The sequence below is a fragment of the Oryctolagus cuniculus genome, chromosome 6, assembly GCF_964237555.1.
Source record: "Oryctolagus cuniculus chromosome 6, mOryCun1.1, whole genome shotgun sequence".
NCBI classification, from domain to species: Eukaryota; Metazoa; Chordata; class Mammalia; order Lagomorpha; family Leporidae; genus Oryctolagus; species Oryctolagus cuniculus.
In genome coordinates this window covers 168,470,283-168,497,386 of record NC_091437.1, presented here as the reverse complement: position 1 = coordinate 168,497,386, position 27,104 = coordinate 168,470,283, and the positions used below count along the sequence as shown (strand labels likewise).

The window sequence follows — 27,104 nt, the reverse complement described above, 5'->3', positions numbered from 1 at the left end:
GCCAGCAAGGCAAGCCCAGCAGACCATCTTGGTTTGGATTAATCAGTTACATCCAAAGTGACTCCAGTGATGTAAAGGTGGATGCCTTCACTCAGGATACCAGCATCCCCCAGTGCTTGCATAAAATGACATAGTGTTTGCTCATAACCTTCACTCATCCTCCAGCATATGTTGTCATCTTTAGATTCCTGATGATACTTACTACAATATAAATGCAGGGGCTGGTGCAGTGGCATAGTGGGTAAAGCTACGCCTGTGGTGCAGACATCCCACATGGGCACCAGTTTGAGTTCTGGCTGCTCCACCACGGGCTCTCTGCTATGGCCCAAGCCCTTGGGCCCTTGCACCCACGTGGGAGACCCAGAAGAAGCTCCTGGCTTCGGATCGGCTCAGCTCCAGCTGTTGTGGCCATTTAAGGAGTGAACCAGAGGATGGAAGACTCTCTCTGCCTTTCAAGGAAATATATAAATCTTTTTAAAAATACATAAATGCAGTCTAAATAGTTGGTATAGTGCATTGTTCAGAGAATGATGACAAGAAAACATTTTTGACTGACTCACTTCTACCATGTGTGTTCTCACGTCTTTATCAAGCGGCAATCTCCCAATTCTGCGAATTTCTAAGAGTTCACTTGACCTTCCCAGGCTCCGGGAGCCGAGTGCCAGAACCATCGAGTCGCCCAGTCCTCCCGCCACCTAGAGCGACTGCGCTGCTCCGACGGGGCGGGGCCACGGCCGGAAGTGGGGCGGGACGTGCGGGGGTCAGTCGCCCTGCAGATCCGCTTTCTCGCTGCGCGACCCTGAGTGCAGGTGAGGGTCCACGCTTCGGACTGCGCCTCTGGGTGCCCCTGATGCCCGCGGCGCGGGGACCTGTGGGGTCCTCGGGCTCCACGGAGCGGGCGGCCAGGTGCCGACCCCAGGCGGAGGTGGGGCTGCTGTGCTAGGAGTTGTGCGAGCGCCGGGCGGGCGGGGCCGCGGCTGGCGGGCCTCCGTGGGGAGCCGATTCTGCGGAGGGCGGCCTCCGGGGAGGTGTCTCGGGGGGCAGCCCTCCTAAGGGGTGTGCCGTGGTGGGCCGAGTCGGGACTTGGGGCCCGGAGGCCGGCGGCGTCCCTGCCTGGCAGGGCCGTCACGGGAGCTCGTGAGGCGATGGGGGCAGATCGGGCTGGAGGAAGCGGCTGCAGGATTTCGGTGTGACGTCAGTGTGACGCCAGATGCGCAGAGCTCGGGGAGGGGTGAGGGTTTCGCTCCCAATCGGTGCCCTGCCCGGGGCCCAATAGTGGTGGCTTCCCGGCAGGATGGCGCAGGAGCTCTGGAGGCAAGGAACACGGCCGCCTCCTCCCCCGCGGGAGTGGAAGCCAGGGGACTGGCCGCGGCCCTGCCTGTGGGTTTCTGTCGTGGGGGCGGATGGCCAGGGCTTCAGCTGTTAGTCTCCGCCGCCTCGGGCTGATCCGTTAGCTGGGAGAGTCGGCTTTCCTCATTTCCTGGGTTATCGCCAGCCCTAGCGGCCCTTGAGAGGTTCTTGTGCCTGTGCACTGGGGGGGGGGGGGGGGGGGGGGGTCTTCCTCTCAGATGCTTCTCGGCCCGGCAGGGCTCCTGTGATCAAACCAGGCCACCAGGGTAATCCATGACCATAATCATGTCTTCTGCGAAGTCGCTCTTGCGTAGCTGGCGTATCCACAGGTTTCTAGGCTTGCGATGAGACCTGTAGTGGTGGGATGTTCCGTCTTCCACAGATTAAGTCTGTTCTCGCGAGCAGGATCCCTCATAAAGTGAGGTGAGAAAAACATTGTGTAAAGAAGCATCGTTTGGTTCAGTTTGTAACAAAGTCAAGTACACATGTGTGCACGGACTAATCTGTAGGGTTTGTCAGGCGGCCAAGGCCACCATCCCCAGGGACCAGCCCTTTACGTGCTATCCTTACTTCCTGCCCTTCTCCCAAGAGCTTGGTCTCTACTCTGTGCCTGTCACCCAGAACACGTAGGGTCCTCGTGGTCTCGCCCTGCAGCCCCTCTTTCTTCTCCGGGAAACCCGCGGGTGATGCTCACCATCACCTTGGCTCTCGGCTTCCTCTCACCCTTCCGAGCAACCACACCGCAGCCCCTCCCCACATACCCACGACCACACTCTGCCTGCAGCAGACAACGCTGCTGCCGCCTCGGAGCCTCCCTCCCAGGCAAGGCAGAAAGGAACAGGAGAGCCCCTGGATCGGCATGCCGCTCCTCGCCCGGAGGTGGCACCCTCTGAGTGCCGCCCGCACGTGCAGCCCTAAGAGGCCTCTGCAGCAGAGCCTCCGTGTCACAGACTGCACGCAGCACCTACCCCCACCCCGCTGGATGCCGCCCCCTTCTCAGTGATTGCCCTAGTTGAAATAGCCCCACCTGCACCCCAGTCTTCTGCTGCCTCTGCTTAGAGCACTTGCCCAAATTCAGTAACGTATTTGGTGTGCTCTGTCTCCCCCGTGAGCTCCGTGAGGCCAGTAGTCAGTGCTGTGTCCTGTGCTTCTCCCTAGAACAGACTTTACAGTGGGTATTCAGGGAACGTGTTCAAGAGGGGAAGCTAGACCACAGGTAGTCAGGCTTTTTCTACTGTTGCTTTTTCCAAGCATTTCCTGCCTTGTCTTTACCCATGAAAGTGAAGAGTCAGCAGTACCTGGTGGCCCATGCAGCATGAGAGAGGGCTGAGAGTCAAGCCCCATACCCCAGTGGGCCTCTGGGCAGGACGGGGAGAATCCATCAGTCCTCACAGGGAGCCCGTCTGTGCCTCCATCTCCTGCTCAGAGTGGTGAGCGGGAATGAGCCCAGACTTGGGGCTCTTTACAGAATAAGGAATACTAATGCCTCCAGACTGGACGGAATCATCAAGGAAGTTGGTGTAGGTGCAGAAACAAATACTGGGGCCTCAAAAAGGAGAGGGAGATGAGAGGCTTGGAGAGAGAAGCTGGTACCATAGAAGGACATCCCAAGAGGATGCAGTTCAGACAGAATTGATGAGGGAGATGGGCAAGAATGAGCACATGATGACCATGTGTGTTTCTACAGCACAGGCTACCTGGGTTGCTCGACCTTTGGAGTTGTTTCCCTGCAGAGGGTGGGTCTGTGACCAGCTTCAGGGCCCTGTGTCAGGAATGAGGAGTGAGAGTGGTAGCCCACAGCAGGGTGCAGGCTCTAGGGGCTGGGCCCTTCAGGGCGATGCTTGCTGGACACCATGAGCTCACTCTGCCTTGGGGTCAGCATCTTGCCTCTCTGTGCTGCAGCTGGGACTCAGGAGCCTCTGTCTCCAAGGCTGACTTTCCCTCTCCTTGGGTCCAGGATCAGGGAATGCAGCATTAACCCCCGAGACCTGGCAATACCAGGTTCTTGCCAGCTTCTGGCTGGGGAGGTGCCTGACGGGGAGATGGGTCCTTGGAGCTAACTCCTCTGTATGCTTACCCATATCCTTGCTGGTCTCCAGGGCCCAGCCACACCCAGCTTCAGAGTTTGCCCCAAGGAGGCAGTGATGAAGACCTCTGCTCCAGGACCACCCCCCAGGCCTGTGTGCCAGACGCTCCTGCTGTCTATGGCCCTTTCTGCAGCAGTGCTGAGCTGACAGCCGTTCACCCTTCCCATCGGCAGCCAGGTACTGGGAATGGTTCCCCTCTGGGAAAATGATGTCCATGTTATCCTGTGCCTACCCTGAGACATCTGTATCATCCTGAGGGTAGGGAGGTGGGGGCCTGCTTCATGGACTCAAGGGGCTGCTCTTGGCCTGGCCCTGTGGCTGAGCAGGACACTGCAACTTCCCTGCTAGACACAGAGAGCTGTTACGTGATGACCACTAGGGTCCTTCGCTTTGTCCCACAAAGCTGCAAAGCTGCCGAGTTGGTGGCAGCACCCTGCTCTCAGGACTCTGCTTTAGTCCAGACCTTGACCTGGTCCCTTCCAGCTGTGTTCACATGGGCATTCTGCTCAGAACCCTTCTAGACAATCCGTTGAAAAGACTCCTCACCAACTCTCCTGTTTGGATCTTTCAGCAGTGGTTACTTGATGTTAGCTTCCCTCGCTTGAATCAGGCAGTGGCTGTTTTACAAGAGGACACCCTAGTCCGACTGTTTGTGGGCAGAGATGGTTCAAGGCAGTCATGTGTGTGCTGAACAGAACAGATTCTAAATGGAGAAGTGGAAGTGGAGGGCAGGCAGAGAGTAAGAAACACGAGAAAGGACCCAAAAATAGGGGGCCAGCTTGTTGTGTAGGCTGTGATGCCAGCATCGCACATGAGTGCTGGTTCAAGTCCTGGCTGCTCCACTTCCCATTTATCTCCCGGCTTTTGTGCCTGGGAGAGCAGCAGAGGATGGCCTGAGTGCCTGGGCCCTGTCCATGTGGAGTTGGCTTCAGCTGGCCCAGTTCCAGCTGTTGCAGCCCTTTGGGGAGTGAACCAGCAGATGGAAGATCATTTCTCTTTCTCTCCCTTCCCCTCTCTCTCCCTCTCTCACCCCCTCTTACCCCGCCCCATCTGTCTTTTAACTCTGCCTTTCAAACAAATGAATAAATATTTTTTAAAAAGAAAGAGAGCACCCAGAAGTGGACCTGAGAAACAGATGTGACCAGCATGAGCGGAGGCAGGTGTTAAACAGATGGCCAGGGGCCCTTGTGAGTATCTTGAGCAGAGAATGATCGGAGAATCCACCACATTTGCTCAGGAACAAAGGCTGATGATAACTCTTGTTTTAAAGACCACTGTGGAGCAAGTTGATGGAGTAGGCAGCTCCAGGCATCTGTGCTTCCACATAAACCTCCAAGAAACCAAGCAGAAACTCCGAGTCAACCGTTGGAAATGATTATCAGAAGTTTACAGCAACCAAGAAAGCGTTGAATCAAGAAAAATACAACCTAAAGGTGATAGGAAAAGTTTGTGGTGTTTTTGCTTGCCTACTTCCTAGCGTCCATCTGTCTCAGTGGTATTCGTGAAGCAAACAGCCTGTGTTCCCTGGTTGCAGAGGAGCAGATCAGATCTTACTCAGAATGTGTGTGTGTTCTTACCTGGTCAGGGCTACCTGAAGGATTGGTGCAGGATGCTTATATCTTCTTTGTCTAACTCAGAACTTAGAGCAGAAAAGTAGGTAGACACAAAAACATTGTGGGGCCACCGGTTACACATTGGATTTGTTTTCTGTCACTATAACAAAATCCCTGAGGCTAGGTAACTTTAAAAGAAAAAAAAATTTTTTTTGTTTTGTTTTATTTGAAAGATACCTTTCATCTGTTAGTTCGTGCCCCAGATGCCCACAACAGCCAGGGCTGGGCCAGGCTGAGTCCAGGAGCCTAGAAGTCAACCTGGGTCTCCCACGTGGGTTGAAAGGGACCCAACTATTTGAGCCATTACCTGCTGCCTGCCAGGGTCTGCATTAACAGGAAACTGAAATTGGGAACAGAGTTAGAACGTGAACCTAGGCACTCTGCTCTGGGATGCAGGCATCCCAAGTGACATCTTAACCTTTGTGTTAAAAAAAAAAAAAAAGATTTCATTAGGTCACAGTTTTAGATGCTAGAAGTCCAAACAGTGTGTGCACACTTTGATGAGAGCCCCTTTTTGTATCACATCAGGGCAGAGCGCATGTGGAGATACATGATCAGATCTTGAAATGGAGCCAAACAGGGATTCAGGTCAGGCTCAGGATTTTATAACAGCTAATTCTTGGGAGAACTAACCAGAATCATGTGAGAAATATCTTCATCTCTTCTGAGAGCCACACTCCACAAGGAACTAAGGATCTCTCCCTGAACCCCACTTTTAAAAGGTACGAGCACCCTAAGGACCAAGGCTCAGGGTGCAAACCACATCCACATGAGAGCACCCAGCTTCCAAGGACAGGTTGGCTCCCTTGTTAGGGCAGGATGAGAAATTGCTTCCTAAGGATAGGCAAAGAAAGTAATCTCTTGAGATGGAACCTACTTCTAGCGAAGCTGCTTTGAGCATTACTGAAATGACATAAAAGGAATTAGCTTGTGAAAGCAGTGGCAGGGTTTGAGAAGATTGACTCCAATTGTGAAAGAAGTTCTGTGGGAAAAGAACGTCTCATGCAGCAGAGAACCTGTTGTGAGAGAGAGTCAGTCTGTGCGGCGAACTTCATTCTCGCCTAATAGCCTTTAGTGACGACCACCCTGGTCGGTCAGCAGCCTTTAGCATTAGGCAGAACCCTCCACCAATAAAGACTGTGGCTTGCTCAAGGCACAGAGGGTCACTAGCATTTTTAACAATAAAGCATTTTTAAATTAAGGTTATAAGTGTACCTTTTATTGCATTGGGGAACCAAAAGATGGATTTGACTGAGTTTATTGTGGTATTTGCTTTATTGTGCTGGTCAGGAACCAATCTTGGTTCCTTTTTATAATTTGTTATCTCTTTATTGCTATTATCAACTTGTTCATCTTCCTGGTTGCTAATACTTCTCTGCCTCCCTAGCCCCCTTTTCTGGGCCATATTTTCTAGATTTTGTTTTTGTTGTTGTTAAAAACTGGACACTTGAATATCATATGGTAACTGGAAATAAGAGTTTCCTCCTCCTATAGGGTTTCCTTTTCTTAATCTTTGAAGGCTGCAGTCATCTGCTCAATTTTCCAACTGTATCTGCAAAAGCGATAGACATACATAAAAGGTACTGCATTTAGGCATTTGGGGGAGTGAATAAGCAGGTGAAAAATTTGATTCTCTGCCTTTAAAATGAACAGTTTTTTAAAATATTTATTATTTGGAAGGCAGAGTTACAGAGAGAGAGGGTGAGACAGAGAGATATTCCATCTGCTGCATTTACTGCTCAGATGGTCACAATGGCCAGGACTGGGCCAGACAGACGTCAGGAGCCAGGGTGGCAGGGGTGGAAACATTTGAACCATCTTCTACTTTTCCCAGTTCATTAGTAGGGAGTTGGATCAGAAGTGGAGCAGCCGGGACACGAACCAGCGCCCATATGAAATGCCAGTGTTCCAGGTGGCAGCTTTACCTGCTATACCACAGTGCCAGCCCTGAAAACAAAATTTTTTTAAAAAATATTTATATATTTGAAAGGCAGAGTTAGAAAGAGAGGAAGAAGAGCTTCCATCTGATGGTTTACTCCCTAAATGGCACAACAGCCAGGAACCTGAAATTCCATCCGGTCTCACACGTGAGTAGCAGGGGTCCAAGCACTGGGGCCATCTTTCACTGCCTTCCCAGGTGCATCAGCAGGGAGCTGGATCAGAAGCTGAGCAGGCAGGACTTGAACCGTTGCTCAGATGGGATGCCAGCATTCCAAATGGAGGCCCAACCCACTGTGCCACAATGTCAGCCCCCAAATAAATTTTTGAAGGAACTAAATAGAAACTGTGGAACTAAAAAGTAAAATAAAATGACATGAAAAGTTTCCACAGTAGATTTTAGCAGACAGAGGAATCAGCAAATTTAAGATGAGATAGTTGAACTTAGCAGGTCTCAGGAACAAATAGAACAAAGATCTAAGAATAGTGGATAGAATTTAACAGACCTGGGGAACACCTTTAGGCAGATCAACTTGGGTATTTTCTGAATCCAAACAGGGAAAGAATAGAGACTGTGGTACAAAACAAACAAACAAACAAACAACAACAACAAAAAACATGAAAAATAATGGGGCCTGTGATTAAGATGCCAACCCAGACTCGCATGTCCCACTTCCGAGTTGTCTGGGCTGGATGCCCACTCTGGCTCCTGGTGCGAGCCCTCTGCTAGGGCAGACCCTGGGCAGCAGTGATGGTGGCTTCAGACTCGCATGTCCCACTTCCGAGTTGTCTGGGCTGGATGCCCACTCTGGCTCCTGGTGCGAGCCCTCTGCTAGGGCAGACCCTGGGCAGCAGTGATGGTGGCTTCAGACTCGCATGTCCCACTTCCGAGTTGTCTGGGCTGGATGCCCACTCTGGCTCCTGGTGCGAGCCCTCTGCTAGGGCAGACCCTGGGCAGCAGTGATGGTGGCTTCAAGTGACTGAGTTCCTGCCACACGTGTGGGAGACCTGGATTTCACTCCCAAGTTCCCGAGCCATTCCAGGAATGCAGAGAGTGAGCCAACAGATGGGAACTCTGGCTCTCAAGTAAGTACTTTGTTAAGGGCCAAAAATGAAGCAGAAGATAGCCCAAGTGCTTGGGCCCTTGCCACCCATGTGGGAAAACTGGATGGCGTTCCAGGCTCCTGGCCTCAGCCTAACCTCGACCTGGCTGTTGCAGTCATTTGGGAAGTGAACTCGAAGGTGGAAGATCTCTGTGTCTCTCCCTCTCTGTGTCACTTTTTCAAATAAATAAATATTTTAAAAATAATGGCCCAAAAGTTCCAAAGCTTAATGAAACATGAATCTACATATCCAAGAAAGCCAATAAAGTCTGAGTAGGATACATTTAGATATCCACAGAGTCTTGTTACAATAAAATTGTTGACAGTTTTAAAACTGAGAAAGGACTCATGTCCTACAAGGGTCCTCAATAAAATTAACAGCCATTTTCCATCAGACAAGATGAAGTTCAGAAGGCAGTAAGATGACATTTAAAATACTAGAGGAAAAAGCCTGTCAAACAAGAATTCTATATCCAGCAACCTTTAACTACAGAATGAGAAATTAGGACATTCCCAGATGAACAAAAATTGGAAGTTTGTTACCAGTACCCCTTCCCTACAAGAAGTGCTGACAAGATGCTTAAAGGTGGGCATGGAAGAACAGCAGACAGAGATGCAAAGCCGTATGAAGAAACAAAGACCTCCAGCAGAGGTCAGCTACATAGGTAAGTGTAAAAACTTAGTGTTGGGAGCCAGTGTGGCACAGCAGGTAGGACCACTGCCTGTGATACTGGCTTCCTGGGTCCCAGGAAGCTGCTCCACTTCTAATCCAGCTACCTGCTAATGGCCTGGGAGAAGTAGTGGAAGATGGCCCAGGTTGTTTGGGCCCCTGCACTCATGTGGGGACTTCACATGAAGCTTCTGACTGCAGCCTGGCCCAGCCCTGGCTGTTGAGGCCATCTGGGGAGTGAATCCGTGAACAGAAGATCTCTGCTTCTCCCTCTCTCTGTAACTGACTTTCAAATAAAATAAATCTTTTTTTAAAAAAAAAAAGTGTTACTGTAAGCCCACTTTTTATTTCCCATATGAAAGACAAATGCATAAAAAACAATAAATCTTATGTTTTGGAGCCCACAATATATAAAGATTTAGTTTGCCATGACAACAACACAAAGGGTAACAGCTGAATAGGAGCAGAGTTTTGTGTAGTATAAAAGCTAAGTTGGCTTCAGTTGTTTGAGGATATTCATGGTAATGAGTAAGAAAATACTTAAAAAGTGTACACACAATAGGTAAAGAGACAATCGAAATGGCACACACACATACACACACACACACAGACTAAGCTGGACAGGAGACAGCAGGGGAGAGTACTGTGGAGTAGTGGGTAAAGCCACCACCTGCAGGGTAGGCATCACATATGGGCATCAGTTCTAGTCCCAGCTGCTTCACTTATGATTCAGCTACCTGCTAATGTACCTGGAAAAGCAGTAGAAGATGTCCCAAGTGCTTAGGCCCCTGCACCCACATGGGAGACCCAGAAGAAGCTCCTGGCTCCTGGCTTCAGATTGGCTCAGTTCCAGCCATTGTGGCCATTTGGGGAGTGAACCAGCAGATAGAAGACCTTTCTCTCACTCTCACTCTCTCTAAATCTGCCTTTCAAATAAAAAAAAAAAAAAAAGAAAGAAATTGAACAAGAAAGTGAAAGTTGTACCAAAAACAAATTGCAAATTTCTGCAAATTGTAGAAATCCTTCCTTTTCCGTTACTACTTTAAATGCAAATGAATTAAACTTTCCATTCAGAGGCAGATACTAACAGAATGGATAAGAAAATGATGTCCAACTATATACCGTCTACAGTGGATTTACTTCAAATTCAAAAACGTGAGTAAGTTTAAAGTGAAAATATTCTATGCAAATAATAACCAAGGGTCCAGTGCTGTGGCACGGTGGGTTAAAGCCCCAGTCTGCAATGCTGGCATCCCATGTGGGCGCTGGTTCAAGTTCCAGCTACTCCACTTCTGATCCAGCTCTCTGCTATGGCCTGGGAAAGCAGTGGAAGATGGCCTGAGTGCTTGGGCTCCTGCACCCACGTGGGAGACCCAGAAGAAGCTCCTGGCTCCTGGCCGTTGTGGCCATTTGGGGAATGAACCAGCGGATGGAACACTTCTCTCTCTGCCTCTATCTAATTCTGTCTTTCAAATAAATACATCTTTAAAAAGTAATAACCTGGCTGGCGCCGTGGCTCACTTGGCTAATCCTCCGCATGTGGCACTGGCACCCCGGGTTCTAGTCCCAGTCCGGGCGCCGGATTCTGTCCTGGTAGCTCCTCTTCCTGTCCAGCTCTCTGCTGTGGCCTGGGAGTGCAGTGGAGGATGGCCCAAGTGCTTGAGCCCTGCACCCACATAGGAGACCAGGAGGAAGCACCTGGCTCCTGGCTTTGGATCAGCGCAGCATGCCGGCCATAGTGGCCATTTGGGGGGTAAACCAATGGAAAAAAAAGGAAGACTTTTCTCTCTCTCTCTGTCTCTCTCTCTCTCTCTCACTGTCTAACTCTGCCTGTTTAAAAAAAAAAAAAGTAATAACCTAAAGATAGCTGAGTGACTATACTAATATCAGAGAAAATATGTTGAAAACTTCAGAAGACATAAGGCAGGTTATATGTTGGCTTTTTAAAAGGTCGATTTGTCAAAAAGATACAACACAGGCTAGCCTGTGGCACAGCAGATCAAGCCACTACTTCCTGCCTGCATCCCTCATCAGAGTGCCAGCTCAGGTTCCAGTTGCTCCTCTGATCCAGCTTTCAGCTAAATTGAGAAGGCAGCAGATGATGGCCCAAGTACTTGGGCCCCTGCTGCTCACAAGGAAGACCTGGATGCATTTCTAGACTCCTAGCTCCTGCCTATGCCATCCCTGACCATTGCAGCCATTTGAGGGAGAGAGCCAGTAGATTAAGATATCTCCCTCTCTCTGTCTCGCTCACTGCCTTCCAAATAAATAAAGCTTTAAATGGGAGGCAGGGGTATAGCACTTAAAAATGTAAACCAAAAAGTCCCAAAATACATGAGGTAGACCCCACACTTCCAAAAGTGGATAGAATGTCGACATGATAGTAAGATGATCAGCATCACCATGAACGAGGTAGACCTAGTAGATGTGCTTTGGCCTGAGTGAAGTGTCCCTTCAAAAAACACCTGGAAAGTTGATCCCCAATGTGTCTGTATTGAGAGGCAGAGTGACTAGGTTCATGGGATTTGTACCCTGACAGAAGAGGCCTGAGGGCATGCTCCTGCCTTCTCCCATGTGAGGGGACGCAGAAGGTGCTATCCGTGCAGAACAAGCCCACATCAGACAGGGATCTGATGCACCTGATATTCCCACCTTGCAAGACTGTGCTCTGTTATTTATAAATTACCCTAAGATATTTTGTTTTGAAGCCCAAACTAATAAATATATAAAATACTCTGCCCCAAAGAGCAGATACCTATTCTTAAGTGTATACCATATGCCAGCCCACAAATGAAGCCTTGATAAATTTTAAAAGTTTGGAGTCATACAAAGTGTTTTCTCCAACCAGTAACAGCAGGAAAATGGGAAAATTTATAAATATGTAGAGAGAAAGCTAGCATTTGGGTAAAGAAGAAATTGTGAGGAAAATTAAAGGATACCTGCAGGCACTAAGAGTGAAAACACAACATTCCGAAACTATGGAGCACATCAAGTGCCATACCAAAGGCAGCAAAGGCCTTCCTTAAAAAGGAAGAAAGATTGACTCACTTTACTTCTTAGGGGACTACAAAAAGACCAAACTAAACAAAAGCTAGCAGAAAGAAGGCTAGAGCAGAGGTCAGAGAAACAGAATTGCAAAATGAAAGACTCCAAAAAGTGAAAATTGTTTTTTTGGGGCCAGTATTGTGGTGTAGCAGGTGAGTGTGCCATCTGTGTTGCTGGTATACCACATGGGCACCAGTTTGCAGCCTGGCTGCTCCGCTTCCAGTCCAGCTCCCTGCTGTGGCCTGGGAAAGCAGTAGAAGATGACTCAAGTGCTTGGGCCCCTGCACCCACATGGGAGACCTGGAAGAAGCTCCTGGCTTCTGGCTTCAGATAGACCCAGCTCTGGCTATTGCGGTTGTTTGAGGAGTGAGCCAGTAGATGGGGGAACCTCTCTCTGTGTGTCTCCCTTTCTAATTCTGCCTCTCAAATGAATAAATATTTTTTGAAAAATGGAGGTAAAAGATGTTTTTTGAAAAAAATAAATTTTTTTTGGAAAAACATTGATGAAATTGACAAGTCATTAGTTAACTTCACCAAAAAGATGATACAAATAACTAGAATCAGAAATAAGGGAACATTATTATTCACATTACAAAAAATAAGAGGAAAATAACAAGTTAGATAAGATGAATGAAAGGGATAAACTATAGAAACAAATTAGCAGGGGCTGGCACTGTGGTGTAGTAGGTTAAAGCCCTGGCTCTAAAGCGCCAGAATCCCATATGGGTGCCAGTTTTAGTCGCGGCTGCTCCTTTTCCGATCCAGCTCTCTGCTGTGGCCTGGGAAAGCAGTAGAAGATGGCCCAAGTGCTTGGGCCCCTGCACCCACATGGGAGACCCGAAGGAACTCCCGGCTCCTGCCTTTGGATCCGCGCAGCGCTGGCCATTACAGCCATCTGGGGAGTGAACCAGTGGATGGAAGAACTCTCCTCCCCCCCCCCCCCTTCCTCTCTGTAACTCAGTCTTTCAAATAAATAAAATAAATCTTTAAAAAAAAAAAAAAAAAAAAGGGCTGGCACTGCGGCTCACTAGGCTAATCCTCCACCTGCGGTGCCGGTACTCCAGGGTCTAGTCCTGGTTAGGGCACTGGATTCTGTCCCGGTTGCTCCTCTTCCATTCCAGCTCTCTGCTGTGACCCGGGAAGGCAGTGGAGGATGGCCCAAGTGCTTGGGCCCTGTACCCGCATGGGAGACCAGGAGGAAACACCTGTCTTCTGGCTTCAGATCGGTGCAGGGCGCTGGCCGTAGCAGCCACTTGGGGGGTAAACCAACGGAAAAAGGAAGACCTTTCTGTCTGTCTCTCTCTCACTGTCTAACTCTGCCTGTCCAAAAAAAAAAAAAAAAAAAAAAAAGGCAAATTAGCAAAACTGACTCAGGAATAGGCAGAAGATTGAACAGGCCAATAACAGAGATTGAATCAGTAATAAAAACTCCCATCAGGAAAGTTTATGACTAGAATGAATCCTACCAGCATTTAATGAATTAATAGCAAACTTTCTCAAACTCTTCCTTACCCTGATACCAAAGCCAAATAAGGACATCACAAGAAAACTATAAGCTAATATCCCTTATGTCCAGAGATGGAAACTGAACAAAATAATGGCACGCTGAGCCCAACTGTGCATCAACAAAAGTATTAGAATCTGTGACCAAGTAGGATTTAACTCAGGAATTTAAAAAGGGTTCAATATAAGAAACCCAATAAATGTAATTGATCATGTTTGCTAGAACAAAGGAGAAAACTCATGATTATTTCAATTTATGCAGGAAAAAGCATATGACACAAATATAACACTTTGATGGTGTCTTTTTTTAGGATTTATTCTATTTATTTGAAAAGCAGAGTTAGAGAGAGAAAGGTCTTTGATTCGCTAGTTCACTCCCTAAATGTCCACAACAGTCAGGGCTGGGTCAGGCTGAAGCCAGGAGCCAGGAACTTCTTCCAGGTCTCTCAACGTGGATTCAGGGGCCCAAGCACTTGGGCCATCTACTGCTGCTTTCTCAGGTGCATTAGCAGGAAGCTGGATCAGTAGAACAGCTGGGACTTGAACTGGTGCCCATGTGGGAAGCCAGCGCTGCAGATGGTATACGCCACAGCACCAGTCCTTGATGTTTTTTAAAACACTCCAAAAAATTCTAATAGATGGGAACATTTTCAATATCATAAAAGGTATTTATGAAAAGTCCACAACATCATACTAAATTGTGAAAGGCTATAAACTTCTCTGAAATTAGGAAAAAAAAAAAAAAAACAGGTACAAGGGAATTTCAAAACGTTCATGGAAAAGTCACATCTTTGAATTCTATTTTCCCATGAATTTTTTTTTCTTAAGAGTTAGGTATTTATTTGAAAGAGTTACATAGAGAGAGAGAGAATTTCCATCCACTGGTTCACTCCCAAAATGGCCACAACAGCCAGGAATGGACCAGGCTGAAGCCAGGAACCAGGAGCTGCTTCTGGGTCTCCCATGTGGGTACAGGGGCCCTAACACTTGGGCCATCTTTGGCTGCTCTTCCTAGGCCATAAGCAGGGAGCTGGATCAGAAGTGGAGCAGCTGGGACTCGAGCTCATGCCTATATGGGATGATGGCATTGCAGACGATGGCTTAATTCAATACACCACAGTGCTGGCCCCAGTTTTGTTCTGTTTAAGATTGATAAGTTTAAAAGGCAGGGAGAAGGAAAGACAAGGTCTTGCATCCACTGGTTCACTCCCCAAATGGCCATAACAGCCAGGGGCTGGGGCAGGCCGAAACCAGGAGCCTGGAACCCCATCTAGGTTTCCCATGTGAGTAGCAGGGACCCATGCACTTGGGCCATTTTCCACTATCCTTCCCAGGCCCATTAGGGAGCTGGATCAGAAGCAAGCATCTGGGACTACAGCCAGTGCTCATGAGGGATGCCGGCATCACAGGCAGCAACTTAACCTGCTGCTCCACAACACTGCCCCCTACCCCCACCATAAACTTTCTGAAACCCCCTAATGGTCCTGTGTTTACCACTGTTGTTCAACGTTATACTCAAAGTTCTAGCTGGAGCAGTGAAGCAAGCAAAAGAAGTAAAAAGCATCCAAACTGGAAATAAAGGTGTGAAACCACTTTTCATAAAACATAGTCCCTATATAGAAAATTAACTAAAGATGCCACAAAAACCATCTAGAACTTATAAATGAATTCAGCATAGTAGAGTATAGGTAACACACAGTCAGTTGTGTTTGTATATACCAGCAATGAAAATCTAAAATGGAAATTAAGAAAGCTATTATATTCACAATAGAATCAATAGGGGGAAATAACCTAGGAGGAATTAGAAGACTTGTTTACTCAAAGTTGTAAATAAAAGTGTTTGAGAGACGGCTCATATCTGCTGTTTCACTCTCCAGCTGCCTAAATGGCTGGGAACACAGTCCAGGTTTCCCACCTGGGAGGCAGGGACCCAACTGCTGGAACCATCACGTGGTGCCTCCCAAGGTGTTCATGTATCTGGCCAGAAATTGCTTGATCCCAGGCACCCCATGGGCATATTAATACTAGACCAGATGTTCACCCCAAGAGATTTAATAATGTCAGAAACACCCAAAGTCATCTGGAAATTCAGTGGAATTACTCCCCAGACTTTAATAGCTATTTTTATAGAAATGGAAAACTCGGCCGGCGCTGCGGCTCAGTAGGCTAATCCTCCGCCTTGCGGTGCCGGCACACCGGGTTCTAGTCCCAGTCAGGGCGCCGGATTCTATCCCGGTTGCCCCTCTTCCAGGCCAGCTCTCTGCTGTGGCCCGGGAAGGCAGTGGAGGATGGCCCAAGTGCTTGGGCCTTGCACCCCATGGGAGACCAGGAGAAGCTCCTGCCTTCGGATAGGAGCAGTGCACCGGCTGCAGCGCGCCAGCCATGGCGGCCATTGGAGGGTGAACCAACAGCAAAGGAAGACCTTTCTCTCTGTCTCTCTCTCTCTTTCACTGTCCACTCTGCCTGTCAAAAAAAAAAAAAAATGGAAAACTCGATCCTCAAATTCATATATAATTACATGGGGCTTCAACTAACCTGAACACTCGCAAAGAAGAACAAAGATGGAAGACTCACACAGTCCAGTCTCAAAACCTAAGACAAAGCTAGAATAATCAGATCAATTTGATACTGGCATAAACGAAACAGTGTAAGAGAGAGTTCCGTAGCAAACCCATACATCTGGTGAATTGGTTTTCAGTAAGAGTGCCAAGACCTTTCAGCGAGGACTTCTACCTTAGGCTACTTATAAAAAGTAACACAAAATGGATCAATGACCTAAATATAAGAACTCTTAGAAGGAAATACGAGGTATGTCTTTGTGACCTTATTTGCCAATGGATTCATAGATATGGTATGAAAAACACAAGCCTCAAAGTTGATAACTGGGGGCCGGCACTGTGGCGTGGTGGTTGGAGCTGCCACCTGCAGTGGTGGCATCCCGTATGGGCGCCTGTTGGAGTCCCAGCTGCTCCACCTCTGATCCAGATCTCTGCTATGGCCTTGGAAAGCAGTAGAAGATGGCCCAAGTCTTTGGGCCCCTGCACCCACATGAAAAGCCCAGAGGAAGTTCCTGGCTCCTGGCTTTGGATCGGCGCAGCTCTGACCATTGCAGCCATCTGGGGGAGTGGACCAGCAGATGGAAGATTCGTTCTCTCTCTCCCCCTCCCCCTTTCCCTCTTCCCCCACTTCTCTCTCTCTCTCTCTCTCCCTTCCTCCCTCCCTCTGCCTCGCTGTGGCTCTGCCTTTCAAATAAATGAATATATCTTTAAAAAAATTGATAATTGGACTTCATCAGAATTTTAAAAAATGTTATAGGGCCAGCACTGTAGCGCAGTGGGTTAAAGCCCTGGCCAGAAGCACCGGCATCCCATATGGGCACCGATTCTAGTTCCGGAGGCTCCTCTTCTGATCCAGCTCTCTGCTATGCCCTGGGAAAGCAGTAGAAGATGGCCCAAGTGCTTGGGCTTCTGCACTCATGTGGGAGACTCAGAGGAAGCTCCTGGCTTCTGGCTTCAGATCAGCTCAGCTCCAGCCATTGCGACTATCTGGGGAGTGAACTAGTGGATGGAAGATTTTGTGTGTGTGTGTGTCTATGTGTGTGTCCTCTCTCTGTAACTCTGCTTTTCAAATAATTTTTTTTAATTTAAAATACATTAAAATAGGTAAACGACTTGTATGAGCATTTCCTCAAAGAACATATACAGGTGACAAGCAAATGGGATTTTGCTTAACAGTTCATTAGAGGAATGCAAATCAAAACCCAAACGATTTACCATTTCAAACCTCCTAACATATCTGCAAGCAGAAAAACAAAAGCTTTGCAAGGATGTGAGCCGTTGGAACTCTTGCACACTGCTGCTGGAAATGTAAAATGGCACAGGCAGCATTGGAAACAAGTTGGCTGTTTCTCAGATGTTTAAACCACAGCATTACCATGTGACCCAGCATTTGGATACACAGTCAGAAGAACTGACAGGTACTCAGAACAAGTACCCTACCTCGCGGTGGTTCAGCTGATGCTTTTTCAATGTTATGATGCTGAAAAGGCAGTGAGCATTCAGTAAAAAGCACACTGTGAATGTTCACTTTTGCTCTTTGGCTGAGCTAGCACTATGCAGATGATCATCTGTTCTGATGCTGGTACCCAAAGTGACTTGCAGCTCTTGCTGATCCACATCTTCATAGCATGGGAAACACCAGGTTCTTCAGGGCACTACATTGCTAAGCTGTGTGGTCAACAGGTTAGGTGTATTACATGATTTCTGACTTTGGATATTTTTAGCTTGTGATTAGTTTATCAGCACATTAAGGCCAGAAGCTGAGGAGCATCTGTGTTTGCACATCAAATTCTTAGCTCTGTGCACAGTAGCGGAAAGGTGCAGCTAGCTCAGATGCACCTTGTGGATGGAAGTTTGGTGGGTAAATTATAGAATAGACATGCAATGAGTGTGAGTCAGCCATAGAAAGAAGTGAAGTACTGGTACCGGCTGCACTGTGGACAAACCTCCAAAACGTGCCAAGTGGAGCCACCCACAGAAGGACATATGAGACCATTTATGAAAGATGCAGGCATGGGGCCGGCGCTGTGGCCCATGTGGTTAGTCCTCCGCATCCCATGTGAGTGCCGGGTTCTAGTCGCGGGCTAGAGGAGAGTCGCCCCTCTTCCAGGCCAGCTCTCTGCTGTGGCCCGGGAGAGCAGTGGAGGATGGCCCAGGTGCTTGGGCCCTGCACCCCATGGGAGACCAGGAAAGGCACCTGGCTACTGGCTTTGGATTGGTGCAGCGCCAGCCATAGTGGCCATTTGGGGAGTGAACCAATGAAATGAAGACCTTTCTGTCTGTCTCTCTCACTGTCTATAACTCTACCTGTCAAATAAATAAATAATAAAATAAAAAAAAGAAAGATGCAGGAATGAATAAATCCAGAGAGTGCACCTTGGTGGTTTTCAGGGCATGGGGGATGGGAGAGGTGGGGTTAAACTGCCTAGAGAGTATAGGATCTTACTCTGGAGTAAGGGGAATGTTTTAGGAGTAAAAGTGATAGCTGTACAGCATTGTACATGTACTACAGGCTGCTGAATCGTTTTAGAGTGACTAATTTTGTGTCACGTGGGTTCACCTCAGTAAATTGTTAAAATGAGGACAGTAGTCAGTGCAGGAGATGGAAGACTGGTGGCTCAGTGACTGAACCCAGAATGAAGTTTCTGCTGTGCCGCTGGCAACAGCTCATGCATCAGAGTCAGATGTGGGTTGTGTTGTCGGTGTTTTTGTTTTTGTTTTTAGGGAACTAGGAGGTGTTTACATTTACCTCTTAGTTCCTTTTTCTTTTTTCTTTTAATTTATTTGAGAGAGAGAGAGTTACAGCAAGTGAGAGGCAGAGACAGAGAAAGGTCTTCCATCCACTGGTTTACTCTCAAATGGCCGCAACGGCCAGAGCTGAGCCAGTCTGGAACCAGGAGCTTCTTCTGGGTCTCCTACGCAGGTGCAGGGGCCCAAGCGCTTGGACCATCTTCTACTGCTTTCCCAGGCCATAGCAGAGAGCTAGATGGGAAGTGGAGCAGCCAGGACTAGAACTGGTGCCCATATGGTGATGCTGTTGCTGTAAGCGGAGGATTAACCTATTGCACCACAGCACCAGCCCCCATACTTGGGAGCCACCAATCAAAGGTTTTAACCATAAAGGTGTTTCTTCTACAGGGACTAATAGTTTTATTTTGTTCTAGAAAGGCAAAATCCTTTTTTCAGTTGGATGTCTGAGTTCAGTGAACATAGTGCAAGCAACTGAGTTTTCTTTGCTTCTAAACCCCAAATTTTACTGACTGCTTAAAGATTTTCTTAGACGGAAACCATGTTTCTGATTTTACATTTCCTTTCTGAAGACTTATAGTTCTTATGATACAAAAAAGAATTACATCAAATTTAAGGAATTAACTTTTACTTTTGATTTCTGTTTCAATAGGACTCATCTAGACAGTGGCTCAGGCTAAAATTCTTTATTGTAACCATCTCCTGATCCACACCAGAAACCTATCTCAATCAGGGCTCACCAAATTTAGCCAGCAGGCTGTTTTTAATAACCGGTAGGCTAAGAATGTTGTTTTTTTTTTTTTTTTTTTTTTTTTGACAGGCAGAGTGGACAGTGAGAGAGAGAGATAGAGAGAAGAATGGTTTTTAAGGATTAAAAAAAAAAAAAGCATACCAGACAATATGATAGAGGCCACCAAGCCCAGATATGTCCTGGGCGCCTCACACCTCACAGAAAGCCCTGCTGACTCCCGTCTGGCTGAGCACAGCTTTCTTCAGCCTTCTCTGACTTGGTCCCTTTTCTGTTCACAGCCAGAAGAGGCCGAGGGGCACCCTGGTCAGCCTTGGCAGGGGAAGGAAGGCACAGCAAACCTCACCCCAGCCCTGGCAGGGCTGAGAACTCCCATCAGATCTTACCTGTCCCTGCACCCTCTTAACCCTTTGCTCCATTACCCCTGGGAACCCAGAAGCATGTGGATACCGCATGTCCCAGATGTCCATGAGGGGTGCTCACAGGGCAACATGTGCGGTTCCAGCAGAGCCAAGGCCTGGTTCCAGACTCTGGGGGTTGGGAAGTGTGCAGAGGGGTGTTCCAGCTGGAGGCAGCACAGCTCAGTATGTTTATGCCACAGGAATTAGTGACCAGAGCATAGACTGTCACACCAAGAGATGTGGATGTGCCAAGCATGGGGCTGGCTGCACCTGTGAGATTGAAGACTAGGTGTGTGCCCAGGTCACATTTACAGTGATGCCACTGCTGGCTGCTCATGAGTGGACACTTCCAGACTGGAGGCAGATTCTGGAACTCCCAGAGAGAAGGGAGTGAGACGAGGGTAAAGGCCCAAGGGCAAGATGGCTGGAGGAGGTGGTCTTCACTCACACCCTTTGAGCCCTGGGTATGCAACCCTGGGTCAATGTCAAGTGAGGGAGTGTGAAGGACGCTAGCATTTGTAAACAGTAGTCAGGGAAGACCTGCAGTGAGCCACATTTGAACATAGGCCAGAAGGAGGGAGCAGGAGGGCTGTGTGGAAATGCTCCGTGCAGGGTAGGCCTTAAGGTGAGCATAATTTGTCCTGTTAGGGAAACAGGGCCTGCAGTCCACAGGAGGCTGTTGAAGTGCCTGAGCGTGATTGCAGTGCCATGGTCTCATGTCACCAGGTTGTCTGTGGCAGGAGGGAAGTCACTCAGCATGCAGGCAGCAGGTATCCCAGGATCTCTCAGTTTGAATGAAAGGCAGAGATTCAAGATCTGCATTTGGGTGAGGGACCCAGGTATCAGGGTCCCTGTTCTTGGGGCATGAAAAGATGAAAGTGTCAGTACCTGTCCTCTGACACAAGGACCCTTATATGTATTTCTACCCACAGAAAGACACAGCCACTTACACATTGCTACCAGGGCCAGAAGTCGAGCAGACATGCTTAGGAGTTGTAGGGGGGCTTGGTGAGACACAGCAGTCTCTGAAGGCTCCTCTGTGGAATGGGTGAGAGTCTGACATTCCACACAGGTCTCTGCTGCACAGAGGAACTGGGCAGTGCCTCCATTCCATTCTCAGCCTGCCAGTCATCAGAACTAGCCATGCCTCTCTGGAAGAAACACTCCTCTGCATCCTGGGGGTGGGCTGTCTCCACGCTGCCATATCCCAAGACCAGGTCTGAACGTCATTAGCTGGTGTGGATAGAATGGAAGGTGGGCCTGAGAGGCTAAAACCTTGAATATGGGGAAGAAAAGAGGAAATACCGGACAACATAACATGAAGGATGTGGTATTTTCTTTGCATGGGATGGCAGAGTGGGAAGCCCCTGGATTGGGGCACATTCCAAGGTATAACTGTCAGGAGGCTCCCAGAGTTTGGGCCAGAGCCAGTGGGCAAACTGTAGGTGTGTTTCCTGAGACATGGAGTCCCAGGGAGTGCAGGCTGAGGATCCATCAAGACTTCTTCCTTGCCGTTGGCTCCCATGTGGCCTCGTCACTTAGACGCTCTCCCAGCCCCTCCCTGGTCCCTCTCCAAGATCTAGGGCTGCCGTCCCTGATGGATTTTGCTCCCCTCACCTCCACAGAAGGTGAGCTCTGCAGACTCCGTAGTTTTCCAGTTCCCTCATTACTTTGTATTTATTGTTTCCGATTATGTCACCAGGATTGAGAAGAAGGAGTGTGTTCAGAAGGAAGACATGTCTGAGGATTTGGAATTAGAGGTAGAAATGTCAGAAAACTGTGCTGACGATATCTCCCAGTCACCTGGGCTTGCAGAACTCTGTGATGATGCATTAGCAAGAGACTGGGGAGTCCCTGGAGGAGAGAGGCTGGTGCAGTCCTTGTGCCAGGATGGGGACTTCACACCAGCCAAAGTTCTGTTGAAAAGCTCCTTAGAGGGGAAAGACCTGGACTGCAGTGGTTTGGGCAGAAGCTTCAGTCTGAGCCCAAAACTGAGGTCCTATCATCAGGGAGTTCCTGTAGAAGAAAGGCTGCACCCAGATTTGTGTGGCCAGAGCCTCCAGCCCAGCATGGACCTACCTGGCCCCGAGGGGGTCACCACAGCTGAAAGCCCCCTCATATGTAATGAGTGTGGAGAAACCTTCAGCAGAAACCCTGACCTTATTCAGCATCAGACAGGCCACACTGGGGAGAAGTCCTTGATGTGTAGTGAATGTGGGAAGTACTCCAGCCAGTCTCGCATGAGAGAGAAAGCTGGTCAGCGCAGCACGTGTGGGAAAGCCTCCCCTGAGCACACAGACCTAGCCAGGCATCAGAGTCACCATGGTGGTGAGAAGCCTCATGTGTGCACTGACTGTGGGAAGGCCTTCAGCCAGAACTCAAGCCTTAAGAAGCACCAGAAGTCTCACATGAGCGAAAAGCCCTACGAGTGCAATGACTGTGGAAAGGCTTTTAGACGGAGCTCAAACCTCATTCAACACCAGAGAATCCACTCGGGGGAGAAACCTTATGTGTGCACTGACTGTGGGAAGGCCTTCAGGCGGAGTTCAAACCTCATTAAACACCACAGGATTCACACAGGGGAGAAGCCTTTTGAGTGTAGTGAGTGTGGGAAGACCTTTAGCCAGAGTGCACACCTGAGGAAACATCAGAGGATTCACACTGGAGAGAAACCTTACGAGTGTCATGACTGTGGCAAACCATTCAGTCGTATCTCCAACCTCATTAAGCACCACAGGGTTCACACTGGAGAGAAACCATATAAGTGCAGTGACTGTGGGAAAGCATTTAGTCAGAGCTCCAGCCTCATTCAACATCGCAGAATCCACACTGGAGAAAAACCTCACGTATGCAATGTGTGTGGAAAAGCCTTTAGTTACAGCTCTGTTCTCAGAAAGCACCGGATAATCCACACAGGAGAGAAGCCGTATGCATGTAGCACCTGTGGGAAAGCCTTCAGCCACAGCTCAGCCCTCATTCAGCATCAGGGCGTGCACACGGGTGACAAGCCCTACGAGTGTCGTGAGTGTGGGAAGACCTTCGGTCGCAGCTCCAACCTCATTCTTCACCAGCGAGTCCACACGGGAGAGAAACCCTATGAATGCACAGAGTGTGGGAAGACTTTCAGCCAGAGCTCAACCCTCATTCAGCATCAGAGGATTCATAATGGGTTGAAACCCCATGAATGTAACCGGTGCGGTAAAGCCTTCAACCGAAGCTCCAACCTCATTCACCACCAGAAAGTTCACACGGGGGAGAAACCTTACATGTGTGTTGAATGTGGCAAAGGCTTTAGCCAGAGCTCGCACCTCATTCAACATCAGATAATCCACACTGGCGAAAGGCCCTATAAATGCACGGAGTGTGGGAAAGCCTTCAGCCAGCGTTCAGTCCTCATCCAGCATCAGAGGATTCACACTGGGGTGAAACCCTACGACTGCACTACTTGCGGGAAAGCCTTCAGCCAGCGGTCAAAGTTGATTAAACACCAGTTGATCCATACCAGGAATTAGCCCACTGAGGTGGTGGGAGTGAAACCGCCCCTGGTTTCCTCGCTGACTCCCCTGACTGTCGCAGCCTCTGCTGTTTCCCAGACCTGAAGCCTGGCCTGAGGAGCTCTTCACCCTGTGCGCAGATGACCAGACAGCCTGGGGCCCTCCCCTGAATCATCCTGTGCAGGTCTCCTTCCCATTGCCATTGCTCCTGCTTCATGTGACCTCTGTTTTTGCACTGTGTGAGCAGAATGACATCGGTTAGGAGAGAAAATGTAATGGAGGCTTTTATTTTTGCAACCAAAAGTTACCAAAAAAGTAAAGTAACATTTGGATTCTGATAACCAAAGTAATCCTTTTATTTAGTAACTGGTCATAAGGGGTGAGTTCTTTTCAGTGGCTATAATTAACATTTTGTTTATATAAGATCAAGTCCATAGCTTTTCAGGTTTGTTTTTTGTTTTGTTTTGTTTTTTTGTTTTGTGTTTTTTTTTGTTTTTTTTTTTGACAGGCAGAGTGGACAGTGAGAGAGAGAGAGGGAGACAAAGGTCTTCCTTTTGCCGTTGGTTCACCCTCCAATGGCCGCTGTGGCCGGCACACTACGGCCGGTGCACCGCGCTGATCCAAAGGCAGGAGCCAGGTGCTTCTCCTGGTCTCCCATGGGGTGCAGGGCCCAAGCACTTGGGCCATCCTCCACTGCACTCCCTGGCCACAGCAGAGAGCTGGCCTGGAAGAGGGGCAACGGGGAAAGAATCCGGCACCCCGACCGGGACTAGAACCTGGTGTGCCGGCGCCGCTAGGTGGAGGATTAGCCTATTGAGCCGTGGCGCCGGCCCAGGTTTGATTCTTGTGTCATCCTCCCAAGATAACCCAATCCCTTCCCCTCTCATTCCATAACTTGGCACCAGGCCCCCCACTGCCATGTGTGCCTTTGTGCATACCTGTAGTCTGAGGTCAGCTTTCTCCTCCTCTCTGCTCTAATGTGGCTTGGGCCCCCTGGTCCTCTTTGCTGCACAGTTCCCTGTGGCATTTTCCCAGCTTCCATTCCTCATGGTGCAGGAGCCACAGAGGCAGCGCATTTTCTGCCCCACAAGTTTCCAGGCTGCCTCTTCCCACGTGCACTTATCACTGCACACTTACACCTCCTTGGTGTCTTGCCCAGCTCCCCTACCCCCATCCTCAGTTTCCCAAAGCTGTTCCCTTACTCTCTGAACGGGGGAGCTGAGCTCAGATGCAACGCATGGCTCCCAGAGATATCAACCTGGGAGTGTCACAGGACAGTTAAAAAAACTGCAACCCACGGAACAATCCTGACTCAACACGACTTTTAGTAAATACAGTTTTCTTGGCACACAGCCATGCCCATTTATTTAGCTACCTAGTGGCTTTTGCAGGATAGACTTCAGCAGTTGCAATAGAAACCACATGGCCCCTAAAACTGGAGTGTTTGCTTTCTGGCCTCTGCAGGAGAAGCTTGCTGACCCTGCCTTAACCTGCAGCTCTGTGATCTTAGGTGGCTCATGGCCTAGATTTCCCCAGGGCACAGCTTGTGCAGTCGAAGTGTGTGTAGATTTTCCCCAGGGCTCAGCTTGTGCAAAGTGTGTTTTGTGTTTTGCTAAGGTGATTGTATGGGCTGTTCTGTAGTCACAGAGGACCCTAGTCCTCCTTTCCCATGAAGTCCTTGCGAGAGATGCAGAACCAGTGAGTTTTTATTGCAGCTGAGTTTTGTGAAGAGTAAAAGAACTGGAGTTTGCACTCAACAGAATCACTAGGAGAGCAGGAGAAGTAGACCTCAGGCCAAGCTTCCATGACAGATTTTAGAACCATCTCACAAAACCCCACTGCTTTGCTGTGACCTGGGCTTGCAAGCAGATGCCCTGTGGTCAATGCAAGTCTTCAGATAGATCTGAGCCCTAGAACCCAGTCCTGTTTCCCTGCTAGCAGCAAGTGTGGCTTCCATGGTGGAAAGGCTATAGAGAGCTGCTAAAATGGGGAGGTGTCATGACATTTCGGGCTATCACAAATGACAGACACCCACTATGGCCTACATTTTGTAATCTGGAAAGCCTGAAATAGTTTCATGAAGGAAAATACCCATATCCTTTCACTCAGATTCCCCAATTAACACTTTGCCACACCTGTAATTGTCTTCTCTTGCCTCCCTGTCTGCAGGTAGACACCGACATTTTCCCCAACAAAGTAAGCTACAGACAGGATCCATCTTCACCCCAGATAACTTCAGTATGTGCTTCCTAAGAACACTACCACAGTACTGTCATCAAATAAAGTGAATGCTGAGGCAGGCATTGTGGTGCACTGGGTTAAGCTGCCACTTGGGATTCTAACAACCCGTATCCAGGCCAGTTCAAATCCCAGCTACACCACTTCTAATCCAGCTCCCTGCTAATGCACCTAGGAAAGCTGCAACAGAAGACTGGCCCAAGTCCTTCAGCCCCTGCATCCACGTGGGAAACATAGGTGGAGTCCCAGGCTCCTGGCTTTGGCTTGGCCCAACCCTGGCTGTTGGAGCCATTGGCGAGTGAGCCAATGCATGGAAGATCCTCTGCCTTTCATTTTTAAAAAAGAGGGAGGGGCCCACGCTGTGGTACAGCAACTAAAAGTCTCCACCTGAAATGCTGGCATCCCATGTGGACACTGGCTTGAGTGCCAGCTGCTCTACTTCACCCAGCTTCCTGCTAATGTGCCTGTGAAAGCAGCAGTTGGGGCCCAAGTGCTTGGACCCCAGCCACCCACCTGGGAGACCAGGTGAAACTTCTGGGTCCTGGCTTCAGATCAGCCCACCTCCAGCCTTTGCCACCATTTGAGGATGAACCAGCAGACAGAAGAGCTCTTTCTGTCTCTCCCTCTCTCCATAATTCTTTCAAATACATAAATAAATCTTTAAAGATTTTTTAAAAGGTGTTGACATACTATAACTTATAAGCCTTAATGCTTTGCCAATTGTTTATATCAATTAGAAATTCTCTTCTTCTTCCAGGATCCAGCCTGAGGTCATACATATATAGTTGTCACAACCTTCCCTCCACACTAGTTCCTGTCTTAACCTTTCATGATATTTGAATTTTTGAAGAGCGCATGTCAATTTCTTTGTAGAAAGTCCTTCACCTTGAATTTCTCGTGTTTCTTGGTGGTTTTGGCAGGAATTGTGGAAAAGATGTGTTCTCAGTGTGTTGTAACAGGAGGTCCATAACTGTCACTTTTGTTGTTAATCTGTTGCTCAGCTGAAATGGTTACTGCTATACCTCTCCACTATAAAATTATTCCCCCTTCTTATTAAGTATTTTTTAAGAGATACTCAAGTTATGTAGACGATCCTGTTTTGTACCAATTTTTATTCCCGTTTAGATCCACAGATAATTCTTCTAATATTAATACAGGAGTTTTACTTTCTCTATTTACTTAATGCTTGGTAATATTCACTGCATGCATCATTTTTTCATGAACTTTTCAAAGACCTCTCAAATGTATGACTTTCAAAACTTTTCATGAAAATAAACCTATCTTCTTTTTTAAAAAATCTGAGTTAGGAAAAGAGAAAGAGAGAGAGCCGGCGCTGTGGCGTAGCGGGTAGAGCCGCTGCCTGCAGTGCCGGTATCCAATGTGGGCACCACTTCGAGTCCCAGCTGCTCTACTTCAGATCCAGCTCTCTGCTATGGCCTGGGAAAACAGCAGAAGATGGCCCAAGACCTTGGGCCCCTGTGCCCATGTGGGAGACCTGAAAGAAGCTCCTGGTTCCTAGCATTGGATCAGCACAGCTCCAGCCGATGCAGCCAGTTGGGGAGTGAACCAGCAGATAGAAGACCTTGCTGTCTCTCTCTGCCTCTCCTT

At 48.5% G+C, this 27,104-nt stretch overlaps 1 protein-coding gene across 9 annotated transcripts; it reads left to right on the top strand.

The window, feature by feature from the left end:
• The first annotated feature begins 345 nt into the window (after window positions 1–345).
• On the top strand, window positions 346–26,173 carry ZNF16 (zinc finger protein 16). Of its 9 annotated transcripts, none has more exons than XR_011389378.1 (4): window positions 346–809; window positions 3,450–3,614; window positions 4,543–4,624; window positions 4,708–4,882. XR_011389378.1 is itself a non-coding variant. In XM_070075698.1 (4 exons), exon 4 carries the CDS (start codon window positions 21,501–21,503, stop codon window positions 23,274–23,276), a length of 1,776 nt encoding a protein of 591 aa, XP_069931799.1. In that variant the 5' UTR covers window positions 715–809; window positions 3,450–3,614; window positions 9,836–9,916; window positions 21,467–21,500; the 3' UTR covers window positions 23,277–26,173. The 9 variants fall into 9 exon arrangements, 6 of the variants coding, with proteins under 6 accessions (XP_069931799.1, XP_069931795.1, XP_017195033.3 ...); XM_070075698.1 differs by lacking the exons at window positions 4,543–4,624; window positions 4,708–4,882 and adding exons at window positions 9,836–9,916; window positions 21,467–26,173 and having other exon boundaries at window positions 715–809; XR_011389379.1 differs by lacking the exons at window positions 4,543–4,624; window positions 4,708–4,882 and adding an exon at window positions 16,295–16,583 and having other exon boundaries at window positions 371–809.
• The last annotated feature ends 931 nt before the right edge of the window (window positions 26,174–27,104 follow it).